The 17,130-nt window shown below is 34.4% G+C and overlaps 1 protein-coding gene across 6 annotated transcripts; it reads right to left on the bottom strand.

Annotated features, from left to right (window-relative positions):
• Nucleotides 1–971: 971 nt before the first annotated feature.
• IL13RA2 (interleukin 13 receptor subunit alpha 2) lies at nucleotides 972–15,111 on the bottom strand. 6 transcript variants are annotated; one of them, XM_077146723.1, is made up of 10 exons: nucleotides 14,884–15,111; nucleotides 13,645–13,771; nucleotides 12,460–12,611; nucleotides 11,264–11,417; nucleotides 10,632–10,773; nucleotides 7,837–8,021; nucleotides 6,764–6,909; nucleotides 5,220–5,364; nucleotides 2,294–2,409; nucleotides 972–1,080 (listed from the first exon to the last, which is right to left on the bottom strand). In XM_077146723.1, exons 1-10 carry the CDS (start codon nucleotides 14,890–14,892, stop codon nucleotides 1,030–1,032), a joined length of 1,227 nt encoding a protein of 408 aa, XP_077002838.1. In that variant the 5' UTR covers nucleotides 14,893–15,111; the 3' UTR covers nucleotides 972–1,029. The 6 variants fall into 6 exon arrangements, with proteins under 6 accessions (XP_077002838.1, XP_077002839.1, XP_077002840.1 ...); XM_077146724.1 differs by having other exon boundaries at nucleotides 10,632–10,764; XM_077146725.1 differs by having other exon boundaries at nucleotides 10,632–10,752; nucleotides 14,884–15,108.
• Between the last annotated feature and the right edge of the window lie 2,019 nt (nucleotides 15,112–17,130).

Below are 17,130 nucleotides of genomic sequence, written 5' to 3'. Positions count from 1 at the left end.
AGAGATGATAGTCACAGCTGTAGTTATTTAGACTCTTAGGCTTGTCTCTCCATTTACATTATTTTAGTCATTTTCATTGCTTTAAAAATTGAATGTGCAAATGAATCACCTGGGGATGTTGATAAAAATGCAGATTGTGATACAGTAGGCCCAAGTCAGAGGACTAAAATTCTGGTTTTCTAACAAACAGGTGATCTCCACACTTTCAGTCTGTGAACCACAGTATAGAGCTGCTCTGAAAAATACGGCCCTTGGTTGTGCTCTGTAATTCACTGTTCCCTAAATTCTAAAGCAACTGTCTATGCATAGGTGGCCACATTCTCACCTAGAAGTCAATTGGCAAATAGTCTAAAGGTTGGGTGTGGCCTTGAAAAGGCTTATTACTAATATCAAAGGCTTTTTCCTTTTGGTTCCTGAACCAAAAAATCAAACCATCAGAACGAACAGAGTAAGAAGTACTGCTTACAGACTGGTATCGGAAACTCCCAAGGTTAACTGTGTTGTTGTGACTTTTGAATTTCCAAATATGAAGTAATTTCATTTTTTTTCAGTCTTTTAAACAACACATTCCTCCCAGTTTTTTTCTTTCCTGAAATGTGAATTTCATACATGGATGTAATCAAAATTTATTTCCTATTAATCCTCTCCACGGGATTCTTTTAAAGCTAAACAATCTTATTCATGGTGAATACTTTCACCCTAAGTGCAATTTTAACAAACTAGAATCCCATCTTCCAAGTCTTGGCAATATCTCTATGCTCAGTGCAAGTTATAAAATCACATTGTTTTATTAATATATCTTTCAATAGAATCAGACCCATCCCTACACTTCCTTTCATGCAACAATCTCACCATGAATTTATGAGAAAAAGAACTGTTAATGAAATCTAGTAAATTTAGTTTAAGTATTCTAAAACGTATTTAAATAAAACAATATTTTGAAATAAATATATTCAACATTTTGAGGAAAGAATCATTTTAATATCTCATACTCAACATTATTTGGCCATATGACTGAAAACTGGTAAATCAACAGTGTATCTCTTGCTGAGAAAAAACTTCTTTTTTCGAATCAAAAAGCTGAAATTTAAAAAGAGCTCCATTATCAACAAGTAGTCATTAATAACACAAGCTATTTCCCTGAGCTTTAATAACTCAGAAAAACAGGCAAAAAGCATTCAGCAGAGAAAGAAAGTGAGGTGTTTCACATACATACACATTTCTCTTTATCTCTAATAAGGACTTGGATGAAGAGATTTTTCTAGAAGTTACAACTCCTTAAAGCCCACCAACTTACAGTGATCTCTTTATCCTCTGAAATTCTGTAACATTATCTGTACCACTCAAATAGCAATCATCTAAAAATCATCTCATAATGCTGGTTATACCTTTTGTATGTATCTTGTCTTCCCCAACTAGAATGTGAACTCTTGGAAGACAGGCACCATGTTTTATAATTTTTATGTGATCTTTTGCCTGTGGCACACTAACATTATATTCCAGTTGATGTCTATTTTAAGTCACTCTTTCCTTTCTTCAATCTTATTTTTCTCCTGTAAACTCATTTCTTATGCTATTCCTTAATCTAGAGATAATATATTTCAAGTCCTAAAGCATTATTAATATTATTATTATTTTTTTTTTACAGGGGGAGGGTGGTGAGACTGCTCGTTGTGTTGGCTGGAGAGAGAGGCCACATCTAAGCAACAAAAGAGGCTCTCTTGGGGGTGACTCTTAGGCCTAAATTTTAAGTAGACTTGACCTATCCTTCGTGGGGTTAAGTTTCACATGAAGAAACCCCAAGACTGTGGGCTCAGCCTATAGCTTTGGTTGTCCACACTGCCTGTGAGAATATCAAGCATTATTTTTTAATTTACAAACACAAAAGTAAATCTAGGGGGTGCAGTGGTAGTCCAGTGGTAGAATTATCACTTGCCATGTGGGAGACCTGGGTTTGATTGCCAGCCATGCACTTCCCACACTCCCCCACCAAAAAAAAATTTCAACAGAAGGTGCTGCAATAATGGGATACGCACATGGAAAAAGAATGAAATGTGACCCCTATCATACAGCATACAAAGGGGAAAAAAAGTAAATCTGCCCAAAAATGTTGCTTTTCAGGGTTATTTTTTAAATTATTATCTTTTCTGAAGATCTCATAATCAATACAATATCAAGTGTATATCTACAGTATGCAGGCAAAAAACTAAAAAATGTATTTCCATGTTTTCTAAGTGCAAAGTATTTTTATCTATTCAGAATCAGACTAAACATAAAATGTTTTACAACTTACCATTTTAAGTAAAGCTTTTTGCTTATACATAAGCAGAAAAGCTATTAACAAAATAAATAATGAGACAAAAGCAAATGGTATAATGAAATATAGCAAAGTTTTCTTCCACATGTCACCTAGAATTAAAAATCACAAAACAAGGGGAAGAGTTAGAGGTTTATAATTACTTTCAGAATGGAATTGTTTTATAAATAAACTCCTAGTGAATGGCAGAGAACCAAGTTAAACATGGTAACTTTTGCCATATTTCCCAGTGCAGAGATACCACAGATATGTCTGAGTATAGCATTCCTTCCATTTAGTACTTTTTATATAGAACTATTTTATTAAACTTGTAACATCTGTTCATTTCACTTAAAACAATATCTCCAGAGCATGATTGTTATTTTCTAATATGTTGTGTTTAAAATTTGACCATGTGAATTATTCATAGCACTATGACAAAATACTTCTCAAGTGATTAGACCACGATGCCCTGTGTATCTATCAATAAATCAAATGTTTACATTGCTTCTATCTTGAGACACTTGGAGTGAGCAAGATCTGTTTTTCAATGAAAGTGACTTTGTGAGTAATGGAACTATTCTTTTAAGGCATTTTTTTAAGTTGAAAAGGGAGGATGAAATTATAATGGCTCTTCTGTATAGCAAGAAATGAGCAAGCACTAGAAAAGTTTTTTGAGTAGCCAGAAATTGTCCTTCAAAATAGGTGTCTCCCACTTGCTTTGGAGTAATACACACCATCCTAAATCCTACGCTCAGACCCTAAATCACCTTACACTCAAATCTGTCCTTCCATACCCCGTTTTCCTTACCTTATTCCCTTAGGATGTTATTTTCTCCTAGAAAATTACCAGTCAAATTCATATGTTTAGCTCAATTAAGATTTGCAAAGATATAATCCAAAGAATTTACTGATAATATAAATTTTCTGGAATGCTAAAATGACAATGGAAAGGCACAAGACTCCTTTCTTGAGCTTCTGCAAATCTTCATAGGCAATCACTTGCATACTCTATACACAGCCAATCTTGAAGAGGATATTTTTCTATTTTCAAAAAAAAAATCATTGTCCTGTTTTTCTATAACTTAAAGAGTACAATAAGAAATGTCTTAAAGAACTAGAACTACATACAATTCATGAAGCTCTTTGTTCCTAATCACAAAGTCTTTAAGAATCTCCCAAGGGAGACCATTTAGGTCAAAAGAAATCTCAGTCATGAACATCATTGTTAAAATTGTGTATAAAATACATAACAGGCTTATAGTTCGAGGTTGCAGCTAAAAACTCATGAATGAGCTTTTCAGGATATCTATTTTAAACTATGCATTGACAAATGACCAGATACAATTCAGGACATGACTTTCTCATAGTCAGTTCCATAGAGTCTCCAGATTTCTTATAGCAGTGACAAAAATGAAAAAATGTAGAACCAGCAAATTTTCTTTTTGATTCCATGTGTCATTTGGTCAATTGAGTTCTCCCCTTCCCTGCCTAATTTTTCTCCATAGCCCTCAGTGACTATATTATATTTTTGGCTTCTTTTTTATTGTCATCTCTACCAAATCCAGCAATAAATATAAGTTCTATTATGACAGGGAATTCCTCCTTATTGTATTTCTAGTGCCTGAAAAGACTGTTAACATATAGTAGCTGCTTACTAAATATTCAATAAATGAAAGGGAACAATGATACCATTATATTCACAAGGATAGTGAAACAAGGATTCTATTACAGTGGAACTATGTGAAAGAAAATTATTGTTAGAAATGCTGTATCAGTCCAAATATATATTTATATATGTATTTATAGCTGTATCTATATCTATATACCTGAAAAACAATACTGAGTTATTATCCTACAATTTTGAACAAGTATTACTAATTTATTCTTCCTTATTCTCTAGGCTTTTTGGTTTATATTTCTATTTAATTTAAATGTCTTTTATCATGTCATCTTAAATCACTGTTGGAAGTTAGTGAAATATGCATTTTAATAATTATGGAATAGTAATTAGAAAAATATTCCTCTAGTATAGTACTAGAAATGTGTGCCAGTCTGAAACTGTCACATACTCCAGAAAAACCATATTCTTTAATCTTCATTCAGTATTGCTGGGTGGGACCTTTTTGATTGTTTCCATGTAGATATGGCCCACCTAATTGTGGGTGGTAACTTTTGATTAGATGGTTCCCTTGGAGATGTGTCTCTGCCCATTCAAGGTGGGATTGCTTACTGAAGAGGGAACCATTTTGGAAAAAGCTTTAGAGCCAAAGAGACCTTTGCAGAAGGAAAACACCCCTGGGGAAACTTTATGAAATGAGAAGAGAAAGTTAGCAGATGTCAGCACATGCCTTTCCAGCTGATAGAGGTGTTCTGGACCCCAATGGCCTTTCTTGAATCAAGATATCTTTTCCTGTATGCCTTATTTGGGCATTTTCATGGCTTTAGAACTAACTGTAAATTTGCAACTTAATAAATTCTCCTTTAAAAAAGCCATTCTGTTTCTCGTATATTGTATTCTGACAGCTTTAAGAAACTAAAACAATAAGTAAAAATAATGTATGCTAACCTACTTTCCTTTAACAAAAGGTTTGTGTTCTCTTGAAAACTGAAACCATATGAAAACACTGATTAAAATTTATGATCCTGCTCAAAAAAATGAAATACTATTCTTCTTACTGAAAGTAAGAAAGCAAGAATGTTGATAATAGAAATATAACAAGACTCCTAATTCTAAGTCAATATTAGATTTTCAATAAACCTATGTTCAATTCAGGTGCTTGCTAATTTATCTTTTCTGTTTACAGACTATATGCAACAGTCTTTTATGCAAAAGTTCCATAATTACAAAATACACTGAAAGAAAATTCGGATTGTTAGCAAATAGGTTCCGTTATTTGGCTACTGTTCTTTTATCCCATACCTTTCCAGCACTGTTCATCACTCCACTCACTCCAAATTCCATCATCTGAGCAATAAATATTCACTTTGCTTCTTAGTCTAAAGCATACTTGTTGGCTTTCGTTTAACTGTCTTATGATGTACATTTCATTTTCAAATGTGGTAGTCTGAAAGCCAAGGAAAAAATAAGCTGCCGTTATTTGATTCAATTTCAACTAGACAGATCCCATCTGATCTATCACTTTCGAAGGGGGGTTTGTTGTATGAAATGTAGCAAGGACAAGACTAGAAGGATCTATACCAAGATGTTAAGAGTGATTACCTCTCCGAATGGTGTTTTTTTTCATTTTTTCTTTTCTTCTTTATCTATATTTTAAAGTTTTCTATATTCATAATGGATTACAGGCTATATGTGAATGCAAAATTCCTAGGTAGTCATGGTGTTTATGAAGCCCAAGTATTTGGATTAGTGTTCAATTTCTCAGATTCCATAAAGTGGAATATGCTACATATAGAGTTAGCAAAAAGACCGGAGCTACCATGTGTATGTTGAAACTATAGAAGCTATAGAAACTATAGAAACTATAGACGCTCATATACATAAAGCTCCCACCCCATTCTTGTTTGGTTAACTGCACTCAAACACTGTACCAATACTTAGGGTTTAACACGAACTTACCCATTCAAATATAAAAATATAACAAGCTGAGTGATATCAAAGAATAAAAAATCACTAAATCAATTCCTTCTATTTTATATTTCAAAAAGGTGAAGAGTGTTTCCTGTATGAAATAATTGCTTTTCTTTTCTGGTAATTTATCTTGGCAATCAACATAAAGTAAGAGAAATGTCTAAGTGATATGTGTATCAGGGTGGATTCTAGTTGTAGCTGTGCAATTTGATTGCAAAACACTTCATCTCCCTAGGACTCAGTTTTCTTATCTGACTAGGAAATAAATTCCTAGTTATTTATTTAGGACTAAATAAATTAGTCCTAAATAATTAGGACTAGTGGCTCCCCTACTGGTCTCTACAACACTTTAAATTAGAAACCAATGAATAAAATTAACATATAACAACGTTGGGCCAAAGGTGTCACTACCTTGTTGGTGCTGGAGGGCTATTCATCCCGCAACCATCTGCTGTTTATCCTGTCAGTCCCTCTTTCCTTGTAGGAGAAATTATCTTGTAGCCTTACCAGACTTTGCTCTAATTTTGACTGAAAATTGTTCCTCAACAGGTAGTTCTTTTGTTTGGTTCACTGGGTTTAGTCTTAGTTGTAGTTTTTTCCGATGCCCTTGGCAAATTTTATTTAGTTACACAAAATTGGAAACCAATGACTAGATTAACTCTAAGGTCCTATAAACTTAAAAACTGGTATGACTGATTATACTTGCAGATAGTAAGCATCTTTCTTTTGTCCAGAGTGTTTGATCTTACTGGAAATTAAACTAAGATACATGTTATGATCTATTCCTCATGTGGATAGCAACATTGTTCTCATGCTTGCTACTTTATTTAAGAGGTTGTGTTTATGATTTTCCCAAATAAATACAATGTTCATACCACCCAGGTAGTATCATCTTCTGTGAACTCAACTTCATAAATTAAACATTTTGCTGGAATGGGTTCTCCGGGCATGCTCCATTTCAAGTTAATTTTATCTGAATTCTTCACAGTGAGACTTAGGTAGTCTGGTGGCAAAGGTTTAACTGAAAAGCAAAAGGAAACAATTGCAACATGGAGGTTATAGAACTTTACTAGCCCTTATTAAAGCTGGGGACACTTAATAACAGAAACCTCTAGAGACAAACATGGTAGCTCAATATTATTCCCTATGATGTGAATTGAAATTAAAGTTGCTTGTCAACCAACATGAATTTACTGAGAAACTTGGCTATCTTGGAAGCTCATTTTTAGATGTCACATATCAACAAATATTAAAGCTCAAGAGAAAAGAAGACCAAAATCATTACAATCATTTTTGTTTTGTAGCATTAAAAACATTAAAAACAACCACAACCAGTACTACTACTTTTATCAATAGCTAACAATTATTTAGTGCTTGTAATGTGTCAGGCACTGTACCAAGGATGTTACAATATAATCTTGCTCATGTCTCCCAATCAATCTATTAGGTAGTCCTGTTATATCCTCATCTTACTGATAAGGAAATTGAAACAGAGATATTAAGTAATTTGCCCAAAGTCACATAGCTAAAAAGTGGTAGATCAGAGATTCAAACCCAGGTCTGGCTGACCCTATACATTTCCACTCTCATCAATGTTAGAACTGAAAATGGAGACTCAGAAAACAGCCAATCATTCACCTTTAGAGTCATGAGAATATGTAATTCCACAATCATTCTCTCACTAACACTGGACAAAAATGCTGTGTAGCAGACCAGTTCTTTGAAGCTCTGAAATTAATTATGGGTTCTAAATGAAAATGACATTTTATCCTTCATTCAATTTATTCTCTTCCATATTTGTATATTTAATAAGAGCTTCCTAGTACAAATTGTTGACCCACATTTTTCTCACTTTTCATTTTCTTAGGTCTCTCCCACCTCCCCTTTCCTTGTGGTGGTAAATAGCCTAAACTAGAAACAAGATATTTAAACTTGTTGTTTATGTCACCTATATTTTGAAGTTGAAAAATGAAATAGCTGGATCTGATAGGCTTGGATTCTGAGGATCCATTAACACAAATGTAGAAGTCTTTATAGTCTGATGACTCCAAGTAGGGAAACCTGCATCCAATATTTTTTCCATTAGCCTTAATGTAATCAGAACACTGTAATGCATAGTTCAAGCCTTCATACCTATGAAAAGAAATATTGTGAAAAATAGATATCTTCTATATAAGGGAGCTCCATTTTCAATTATCTTAAGATATCAAATGAATAAAAAGTTATTTAATAACATACAATATTTATTGAATACCTATTATGTGTCAAACCCAATGATAAGTGCTAGGGATACAACATATGGAAAACAAAGATAGTTCATGGCTTCACAGAGCTTACGGTTGAGTGGGAATCATTACAACATCCCGAAAAACAAGGATTCCTATTCATGGACTTAAGTGATGGTTACTCACAAACAAGGTTTGTAAATCAAAGGGTAAGATTTCCATTAAGAAAACCTGGGGTTTACATAAATAATCCTGAAAGATACTGATTTTTCAATATTATTCTAAGGAAATTATTATAGAAAAAAGCAGAAATAAAAAATGTCATGTTTAATAAAATTAAAATCCTCTGAGGATACATCAAAGATGAAAAGATAAACCTCAGAAAAGCTAAAAAGAAGGCAAAAATAATTTTGAAATGGGGAGTTGTTTGGCAGGTATATATCTAATTTCCCATCCTACCAGACAAGAAATTTTGCCACACCCTTTAAAGTTAACCTTGTTTCCAGTACTAAATCTAAAGGGAAATAGGGGGGATTTCCCTACAGATTTCCAAAACAACAATTGCCTGATTTATTTTTCTAAGGAACAATTTGCAGAAAAAAATGTGGCATTATCAGTAAAAGCAATCAAAATCCCCTTTGTAATGTTGCCAGTACAGCAGCTCTTGGGTCTGGTACAAATATTCCAACTCCACCAAATTCACTTCACGCAGTGTTTACTTTAGGCAGAATATGAAAAATTGTAGTCTATGGTTAGTTCACTTGATTACAGTTGGGGAGACTTGAGTTCCAGGCCTGACTTTACACAGGTTTATTTTTTGCCACTGGGAAGCTTCACGGCATCCTTATTTTCTAGTCTTTAAGGTGTGACTATTTCTCCCTTGCTACACCACTAAGATAAGGATAAAGTTATGTTCTGTTAAACATGAACTAGGATGTACAAGCAGGTAAGGAATTTGTTGTGTGTACGTTTTATCTTTATTATTTAGAACAGTGCCTTCCACTTAATAGATTCATAATATTTGATGGAATAATGAACAAATTAATTACGTGCAAAAAAACCTTAGAAATTACCCATCCAATTCCAGATGAGAAAACTGAGACTTCAAAAGGGGAAATTACTTACAAGGCCAGCCAGGTGTGAGAGCAGGGATTAGAACCTAGTTCTCAGGACTTTTAATTGCCATACTTTATTGCTTATAACTTATGATATTCAAAAGAAACATGCCATGATAATTTGGGCCTAAAACTCATGAATAGTAACACATCACTCTATATTGCTTTTTCTGCTACTTATCTATCAATTTACCAATGCCACTATCATATTTGTCATTCATTTAATGAGTTTTTAGTGATAGCATACTATGGGCATAGCACTGTGAGGTTATTCAAGAGATACATAAGGAATACTGTGTGCCCACCAATCTCTTAAAAATGTAAGATAGGTGACAAAGCAAACCATATGACAAAATTTATGTACCATCTGGACAATAAATAACAAAGAGCTATAAAAAGAAATAGTTTAGAGAAAAACTGAACATAGGCTTATGCAATCAGTAAATGATACATGATACTAGATGGGCCTTGAGGGATGGATAAGAGTTAGTGAAAGAGAAGGAGAACCAGAAGGCATTCCAGATAACAAAAGGTAATGACATAAAAGGTAGTGACAGAGATGAGGAACAAATGTAGAAACGGGTCTACATGGGGTAGAATAATCATGTTGGTGAGAGTAGAAGGTAATGATGGAAAGGCACTGAAACATTGACAGAGTGAGACAGAGGCTCTAACACAAGCCTAAATTTTATCCTGTAGGCAGTAAGTAGCCACTGGAGGTTTTTATATGAGGCAATGGCATATGAAAAATAGTAATGTAGGAAGTTGAATCTGACTACAGCATGCGGAATGACTAGCAAGGGGAGAGACTGGAAGCAGAAAGATCATTTGGAGGCCATGGCAATCATCCAGAGACAGAATGAGGTGAGCCTAATGTAAACTTCTTCCAGAGGAGATAAGAAATAAGGAATACAAGTGAGACCTTTCAAAGGAGTGTCAGAACTTGATGATGAACCTTACTATGAAACAAGAAATGAAGGAGAGGGAAGAGCCTAGATAGCTCCGTATTTAAAAGCCTTAGCGAAAGATCATAAGGGTAGGGAAGTCAGAAAAGCATTCAGTTTAATAGATACTTGTTTGTATTAAATGCAAGAATTTAAAACATGTCACAATTTTTTATATTATAACTCAATCTATCCAAAGGCTGCCAAATTTAGTTCAGTACAGAAGCAGTGACTGCATTCCTTATATCTATAGAAAGCCATCCAGTAGTTATAACCAAAACCCACTTACCCCATGAACATCCCAGATAATTGGGATTTCAATAATAAGCAATCATCACTATGCATACAACATAACAAATGAAGAAAATGAATATAATTTACTGAAAACACAGTTATTAATGTAGATTAATTTTGATAGCTATTTCTCTAATATGGAATTCTAATTATAAAAATACTTACCAGTAAAACAGGTTGTAATTGGTATCAAAATGGACACCCACGCCAGGTTTCCAAGAGCAGAGTAAATATTGCCAGTTGTAATATATGCAATCCATATCCTGAATTTTAGTTTCCAAATTTCCTAAGGAATGAACTGTGAATGCTTGAAACACACAGCAATGAATAATTTGAGAAATCACTATTCAGTTTTATTTCATATCCTATGGTTTCTCCATTTCATTTAGCAACCGATATAATCGGGAGTATTTCAAAAACAAATTGTTGGAAATCACTTCACCATAAGGGGTTATGCAATATCAAAAACCTTTGAAGGCTCAGCCTGGTATGAGTGTAAGCATATGCAAAAGTATTAAGTCAATAAGGAGTTGAGCAAATACTCACATACATATTTACCAATATGATGCCAAATTTGGGAACTATATTAATCTCATGAGATGTAAGTTTTGCAGAACACGTCTGCTGATTTAAAGAAATCAAAAAGCCAATCACTTTCTTACAAGGATTCTATTTTGTGTCACATTGTCGTATTACCTATTGTACACAATCTGGTGCAGAAGAGTTAAAGGACTAAATTATTCCCTATGTAGACTGTTCTGGCAGTGTTAAATATGAAAAGAGACCTTTGTTTTTACCTTGTGGAGGTATCCAATAAGTAGCTTCTGACCAAGAACTTCGAACCTCTGATCCATTTGTACATTGCTCTGGCAGAAGTGTGTGTATTTTTGCTTCAATGACCTTGTTAAGATCAAACCCATCTTTGTAATGTAGATTCTTAGTAATGATGGTCTGTTTGATAAAGTAGATGAGACAAATACTAGCTTACAGACAACTGTGCTATAATAAACCAAATTAGTAAAGCTAAGAAGCCATTAATACCTTGAAGATTCCCCAATATCTAATACACTCTTGATGATTATCTGACACAATGCTCTAGACATACATCCAACAGAATTTACCTCTGTATCATATCATTTGATACTGTTGTTTAAATCTTACCTCTCATTAAAGAAAAAAAAATCTCTGGAAGGAAAATAAAGTCTTTATGGACAGCAACTTGAGCTATAACCAGAATGAAATCAAATAGATGATTTTCACATACTATAGGCATATTGGCAAGTGATTTATGACATTTCAAATACAATATGAACCTTTCAAGAATCACGTAATGTAAAACCCTGGAGGTAAATTGTGAGCTCCTGGAAGACTAAAATCATGTATTATTTATCCTTGTATACCCAATGCCTATTAGAGGGGCGTAAAAAGATGCTTGATAAATGTTTGATTTGAACTGTCCCTTGAAACTGTATAACTGAATTAGGGAGGTAACAGAATGCCTTGCACAACAGAAATCTTGGAATGAATACGCTTGTTGAGTATGTAAATAGCTAATAATTCAGTAAATTTCATTGAATACTTTCTACAGTATATGCAAAGTACCATGCCATGATCTTGGGGAGGGCACAAAGATAAATAAGTCTTGACTCCCAGAGAGAAAATGCTTATGGTCCAGTAGTGTATACAATAACTATAAAATATACAATTATATATACAAATAACTATAAAATATAGTAAAGTATGTAAGTGCTCTTCAAGTCCATATTTCATGGGACCAAATATTTTTTCTCCTTTCCTTCCAATGGTAGACTTAACAATGGGTGGACTGATAATAGATGTGACAGGATGCACAGAAGACAGCAGCAGGCATGGCAGTTTGTAATATCCTAATTATAGTTATCCACATAGGGAAAACAGAGAGGACACTGAAGTCAGGAAATACCAGAAAACTCCTTAGAATCACTCTGATATTGCAAATGCATATTTCACTTACCTTCCACTTTTCACTATCAATGCTTCGGTATTTTAATTCATATTCTATTGTGCATTCCTTAAAATTATCCAGAAACAGCGGAGGTTGCCATTGCAAATAAAGATAACCTAAATATCCAGGATCTACTATCTCAAAATCCTGAGGAGGATTAACTGAAACACAAGGAATAAGTTTTTTTTAATTTTCTGTATTTTATGACAGATATTGTTAAATTTTGATTACTTCCAAATGTCCACCAACTGCTTAATGGATGAACAAAGTGTGCTATATCCATACAATGGGATATTATTTGGCTATAGAAAGAATGAAGTACTGATACATGCTACAACATGGATAAACCTTGAAAACATGTTAAGTAAAAAAAGCCAGTCACAAAGGTTGATCCATTTATATGATACATCCAGAATAGATAAATCCACAGACAAAAAATAAATTAGTGGTTGCCAGTGACTGAATGGAGCAATGTATATCTATATGTTCAATAAGTCTATAAACTTGCCTACTATCAAATTTAGTATTATTGTCCTCATGTTGCTTTTCTGCTAATAATATTCATTTTGATACTTTCTTCACCTCATAATGCTTATTGAGGTGGGGGGGGAGTCCACGGGAACAAATTGTGGCACAAATTATTGACTTAGGATCCACGTGCACCTGTAAAGAGGATCCACACCGAGAATGAAATGACAATCCTGTTGAGAATTAAGTGACAATCTTTGGCAAATCCGTTATTATAATTACTTTCTGCAAGAAGAAAAGTGCATTAGAAATGACTCAATAAGTCTGCAATTATTTTTTTAAATTTACTTTAAATCTCTGTAATTTTTAACATTTATCTAATTGTCTTAAAAGTCAAGGGTAGTAATCAAGGAAACGTTCCACTTAGTTGGGTATTAGGTATTAAGGTTTCAGCTATTTAAAGCAGCTTGTAGGAAGGATTACACAAAAGGTTTGTAAAGTGCCTTTTAGTTTGATTTTTATCTTACAAAATGTGTGTCATAATCAGTTACTTTATAAATGAGGCAGAACAGTAAGAACATGTCTTTTGTGCATTGACATTCTGAAACATTTCCAATAATAACCCATTTACCTGATATGCCCTTCCATAAGGGTAAGCTGAAAAGACAGTTAATAGCCTTAATTTTACAACTACTCCATTAAAATCCATTCAGTGTGTTGGTTTACCTTTTATCTCGGTATTTGCAGACAAAGTACAGTCAAATACTGTGCAAATAAGAAGGGTATATAGGCATCTGATATACAAATGAATGAAAGCCATTTCTCCAAGCTTTACTACATTGAAATCTCCACTCTAGGAGAAAAAATATATAACATTTTAACTTTTTCTTACTCCAAATAATCAAATGACTAAATATGATTATAAATACTTTGGGGAGTTCTCTGTATACTTTATACTAAGAATTAGGAAAACTGTTCCCCCTTGGACCATGAAAACAGAAATTACTTGGTTTAGGTCCAATATAATTGAAAAGGAAGGATTCTAGGCTCATCTTTCTAAGGACAGTAAAACAAAAAGCCCTACAGCCTTTCTACCGCCCATACCTACCCATATATATATATATATACTTCATAATCTATAAACAGGATAGTGTGGCATCAAGTAACCTTCAGCCTGAAAAATGAGTCAGTCCCACCAGAATGCTCCTACTGCTTTCAAAAGGGGAGCAATTACATCATTAGTCTCCTAACAATCCTCTCTCCTAACCACAAATAAGACATACTGACACAAACACATACCCTTTCCTGAGGGGAAAAAAAAGTATTTGAAAATTATCTGACTATGGAGAAGGCCCAGAATCTATACCAAAGCCTCAGATAACATAGAATTTCCTCTATTTCTTCATAAATCATCTTCTACTCTCACACCTGTTGTACCTTTGCTTGGGTTTCCTGTATCAGTAAAGGGTATCACCATCCTCCCAGTTACCCAAACTTGAAACCTCGGACTCTTCCTCAACTCCTCCCTCTCCCATCCAATCTCTCCACCATCATTATGGCTTCCTAAGGTGAGGACCTTATCCTCAGGCATCTCCTTTTCCAGTCTTTCCTAACTCCTGTCCATTCTCCACACCATGTACAGCAAGAACCACCTTTCTAAAGGGCAAACCTGAACTTACCAACGTTTTCTTAAAACAATACCAGCACTTCACTGCCACAGAATACAATTTAATTACCTTTTTATTCTTGCCTCCATAGTCCTACCCAATCTCAGAATACTTTCAAAGAAAAATCACTACTCCAAACTCAGACACTTCTCTTTGAGTCTATATTCCTGGAACCAAGGATTTCAGGAAGAGAAAGCTTAAAGGTCATGTATCCCAACTCTCAGGGACCTTTTCTTTCTTCTACATAGATTAATTAAGCAGGACAGAACCTCTCCCCACCCTACCCTCTTCATCCTACCTGGTCCATCTGCAATGTTCTAATGGTGTTAGGCTTCAATTATTACATAATAGAATCTTGAGATCAAACTGTTAGAGCCAGCAGCTAAATAAAGGAGAAATGCTAGTCCAATTCTCCTTTATATATTGAGAAGTGAAACTCAGACTTGCCCAATATTACACAGAAAGTAACTAGCTGGAAGTAAGACAGAGATCTTATGATTCCCAGACCAGTGCACTTCTACCCTACTGTTCTGAGTTCCACACACTTGACTCAGGATTATGAAATCATTTCCTCTGGGACCCCAGCCACTGTTTAAAACATCTTCCAACTAGCTAGCAGGCTGAATCAACACCATACTATTTTTTTTTAATTCTATGCTTCACAAAAATCATAAAATGATACCGTTTCTCTTACTGAAGTGCAACAAATCTTTAGCCTCAATTCCTCCCTCCCCATCTGCTAGTCCATTATTGAAACTCCTTTAAGTAATAGGTATGTTTGGTCACCAGAAGGCTACAGATCTTCCACTAAGCTGCTCCGATAGGCTGAAAAGAACACACTAGTTACATATGGGTCCAAGGCAATAGGTCTAACAAAGAGAAATCTTTTTGTATTACCTGCAAGGATTAGCAATCATGCATACCTTTAAAATGGTTTCAGAGAGATCCTTAAAAATTTCTCTCTTCCCTATCAATTTATCCTTAGATATTTCATTACACTGTGTCATGTATAACATAAATGTTAAGTAAAAAGTCAAAATCATTTGCTTCTATTCCATTTCCATGCTACTGAAATCTGATTCAAGCTATTAAAGAGCATTTCTTGAATCAGCCCAATACATTAGCTAGCTTCCTGAGTCACTTATCTACTAACCCACACAAGGAGTTTCTGAATTACACCTAGGGGCCAATCTAGACTTTCTTATCCAAATGTACATGTAGGTAATCCTTTTCTTGGCTTCTGGCTTATGGGATTTTCACTAGTGCAAGGAGGGACTTTATATAGTATATAATTACCGGGAAGGTCCGAGGTTTTCTCAAGGGAGTAGGGGACCTGACGACATCATAAAGTGAGGACTGGGGAAAGGAAAAGCAGACATAAGATTTGAGCAAGCTTCTGATATGCTTCCCACCCCCAGTCACAGTTAATAACACTCATCTGGTCTTAACTCCTAATTTTTTTAAGAGGAAATATCACTCAGAGAGGAAAGCGAGTTGTCCAAGCTCACAAAATTCGTTGAGGGCAGAGTAACAACAGAAAATTAGGTCTCTTGTACCATTTTCACTAACTAATAAATCATTTTTTTCTTGTCATAAAATGTCTATTCTGCATTTATCCTGCCAGAACTACCCCAGACCCTACATCTTTCCTCAATTACTGGCATCCTTAAAATCATCAACCCTACCACACAGTTTTATCATCATGATATTTCTGATGGAGTTATAATTCAAAAATTTATGGAGCACCTATTTTTTTTTTGCCAGAAACTTTGCCAGATAAATATTGTGTAAGATACAGCATTCAAATGCAACAGACATAAGATCTATGGTGATAATGCTACATGAATTATCTCATAATCCTCACAATTAGCCTTGGAATATTTTAATTCCCATTTAAATTCCCATATTAAAATTCTCATTTTAAATACCAGAAGCAGAAACATAGAGAAGTTAAACAGCTTCCCTGAAGCCATCCAGGCCAAACATGGTGAAATTTGGATTTGAATCCAGACAATCTGGTACCAAAACCTTTGATGATAATCACCACACACCTGTTTCTACCTACTCAGCTTCAAATAACACTATTGCTTAGAATGAATTGCCCATTGAGAATCCCCTTTGGAAAGCGAGACCTGAATGATTTATTCTTTTTGGCCACACTTCCCCACTTATTCAAAACCCTGCTTAATCTCCTCACTCTAACAGGTGGCTGGGATAATCCTTGCAAAACTCCAGGTACTTACCAATAATATGGTTTCACAGGAAATTCATTATCATGGATATTTGGATAAACTAACTGACAGATATCTGAAGAGCTTCTTATAATAAGACATACAATGTAACCAGGGTTACAGTCCTAACACTACCACTAATTTGCTTAGAGGCAAATTATATTTCAATTTCCATGTGTAAAATTGAGGTAATAATGCCAATCTGGCAGGACTGTCTTGAAGATTAAATGAGATAATGTAAATGAAAGCATTATGAGAATAGTAAATTGTTCTATATACTTAAGGTATGTTTGCTTCTGAGGGCCTTGCTACTA

The sequence above is a fragment of the Tamandua tetradactyla genome, chromosome X (genome assembly GCF_023851605.1).
Source record: "Tamandua tetradactyla isolate mTamTet1 chromosome X, mTamTet1.pri, whole genome shotgun sequence".
Lineage (NCBI taxonomy): Eukaryota > Metazoa > Chordata > Mammalia > Pilosa > Myrmecophagidae > Tamandua > Tamandua tetradactyla.
Note: the sequence above shows the minus strand (reverse complement) of the source record. Positions and strands in the feature narration are given on the sequence as shown.

What these genes read in the sequence shown, in the direction of transcription:
- IL13RA2 (XM_077146723.1), bottom strand. An exon ending in AATTACAACCTGTTTTACTG is followed by an intron (nt 8,022 to 10,631) that starts GTAAGTATTTTT and finishes TTCTTTTCATAG; the next exon opens with GTATGAAGGCTTGAACTATG. An exon ending in TGATGAACAGTGCTGGAAAG is followed by an intron (nt 2,410 to 5,219) that starts GTATGGGATAAA and finishes TTTTAATTCTAG; the next exon opens with GTGACATGTGGAAGAAAACT.